The 2,089-nt window shown below is 43.4% G+C and overlaps 1 protein-coding gene across 1 annotated transcript in view; it reads left to right on the top strand.

Annotated features, from left to right (window-relative positions):
- The window catches only part of LOC136751760 (olfactory receptor 6N2-like), a 1,714-nt gene extending 479 nt beyond the window's left edge, over window positions 1-1,235 (top strand). The window contains exon 1 of the mRNA XM_066707548.1: window positions 1-1,235. This exon is cut by the window's left edge and continues 479 nt beyond it. Within this exon, the coding sequence (XP_066563645.1) occupies window positions 1-737 (737 nt within the window). The 3' untranslated portion in view covers window positions 738-1,235.
- Window positions 1,236-2,089: the final 854 nt, after the last annotated feature.

Below are 2,089 nucleotides of genomic sequence, written 5' to 3'. Positions count from 1 at the left end.
CCAAGCTGCTGGCGGTGCTGTGGGGAAACAACAGGATCTCCTTCACTGGCTGTTTCCTGCAGATGTACTTTTTCATTTCAGTCAGTGCCACTGAAGTTTTCCTTGTGGCGGCCATGGCTTACGACCGGTACATGGCTGTGGTGAAGCCACTGCATTATAACACCATCATCAGCACCAAGGCGTGCCTCACGATGACGACCACAGTCTGGGCACTGGGTTTCCTTGTCCCCCTGGTGTCTCTGGTCCTGGCCAGTTCAGTGCCATTCTGTACCTCCAACTATGTCTTACATTGTTTCTGTGACTACCCCTCTGTAATGTCTCTAGCCTGTGCTGATGTGACGGCCCAGGTGAATTTTGCCCTGTTGCTTGTCATGATAGGTGTCTGGGGGCCCTTTCTGTTTGTATTGTGGTCCTACTACAGGATCATAATATCGGTGGTGAAAATGAAAACTGTGGAGAGCCGGAAGAAGGCCTTCTCCATGTGCTCCTCCCATGTAGTGGTGGTGGTGCTGCACTACGTCTCCCAGGCTGTGGTGTATATAGGGCTGAGAGTGGACAGCATTTCCCCCATTGGACGCATTTTCATCGGTGCGCTGTACTACTTCCTCACCCCCCTGGTCAACCCCGTCATCTACAGCTTAAGGAATGAGAAGATCAAGGCAGCAGCTCAGAGGTACTTTGGACTCAAGTTTGTCTTTCCACACACTGCCAAGAACACTGTTAGCGCTGCCGAATAAAACTCATTTTCTAGATTCTCTGTCCATTCCAGAGCAGGGACCCAGCCAATGCCTCTGTAAATCCCTCAACAAAGAAGGAGGGAAACTGAAAAACAGAATCAATCAGAGGCTGAAAGGCCAAGTGGGGCAGAATTAAAAAGGTGCTGATAACCCCCATGAGCTGAGCTGTAGGGCCCTGCAGTAATAAGGGTTGTGAGATGATAGCCATTAGGATCTGTGCCTTTCAGGAGTAACACATCTGTACATGAGACAAGTTTGTCAAAACCTTAATGCAACCATTGTAAGGGAATAAAGCCAGTTCTAATGGGAAATTAATGTGATCTTTGTACCTGAATGGCTTTTATAATTTTGCAAAGACAACCAGATGGTGTGCTGGTTTGCCTGTATAAACTCAGGGGCAGATGCAGCCGTGTAGATCGACCAGTTCACTGAATTCTTCAAGTTGCGCAAAAGGTCCCTCTGTGTCCAACAGTCCCCACATATGAAACAAAGCACAAGCATCACATTGTATTAGGTAACACACACACATACACACATTGTGTACAGATCCTTATTTAAGTAAAAATAAATAAATAACTTTTTTTTCACACTTGACCAGGTATAAATGTGTCCTTGATACTGGTAGAGATGTATTGAAAATATTGATACCACAGTGACTGGATGTCAAATACAGAATATCAAACAAGCAAACCTTGTCTTAGTGAATATTTTTACACTTGCAGTGACAATTCAAACCATAAAGAAACTCACCATAGATTATGACTTTCTGTTTTGTATTAATATTCTCACTTGGTTGTGGTTGTGCTTATTGCTGAAAAAAAACACTTTCTCTTATTCTAGTACATATATTGTAATCGATATCAGTTTATTTTGTCTAATTTGCATTGATCATTTAAACGCTATACACTAAATTTGTGTTGTCTTAATACATGAAGAAAAGTTAAATGAGAAAACGCACTCTCCATGGCATGTGAGGGGGTGTTTAGAACTCACGTGTGAAGAGTGTACAGTGCGTGCGCACACATGACACTGATACGCAGATAAATTAATGTGCACAGTAATTGTCAGCATACCATCAAATACAGGCCTAGAGATGCCGTTCACGTCTAGAAATTATGGAAAATTCCCTGCTGTTTCCTTTGACTCGACAGCAAGACTCCCTCATAGTGAAAACTTGAATCTCTTTCTTTGCAGACCTTGCAATGCTGTCCAAGATTATTTTATTTTACTCATTATACTCATTATACTGATCGTTTTCGAGTCACCTAGCATTAAAACGGCAGCCTCCTGGCATATTTGCTACATCAGATGATGATGCCGCGCTGTCTCTTGCTCCCTTCATTCAGCAGCTC

This window comes from Amia ocellicauda, chromosome 6 (assembly GCF_036373705.1).
Source record: "Amia ocellicauda isolate fAmiCal2 chromosome 6, fAmiCal2.hap1, whole genome shotgun sequence".
NCBI classification, from domain to species: domain Eukaryota; kingdom Metazoa; phylum Chordata; class Actinopteri; order Amiiformes; family Amiidae; genus Amia; species Amia ocellicauda.
The sequence above is the reverse complement of the archived record's forward strand: the minus strand, read 5'-3'. Positions and strand labels throughout refer to the sequence as shown.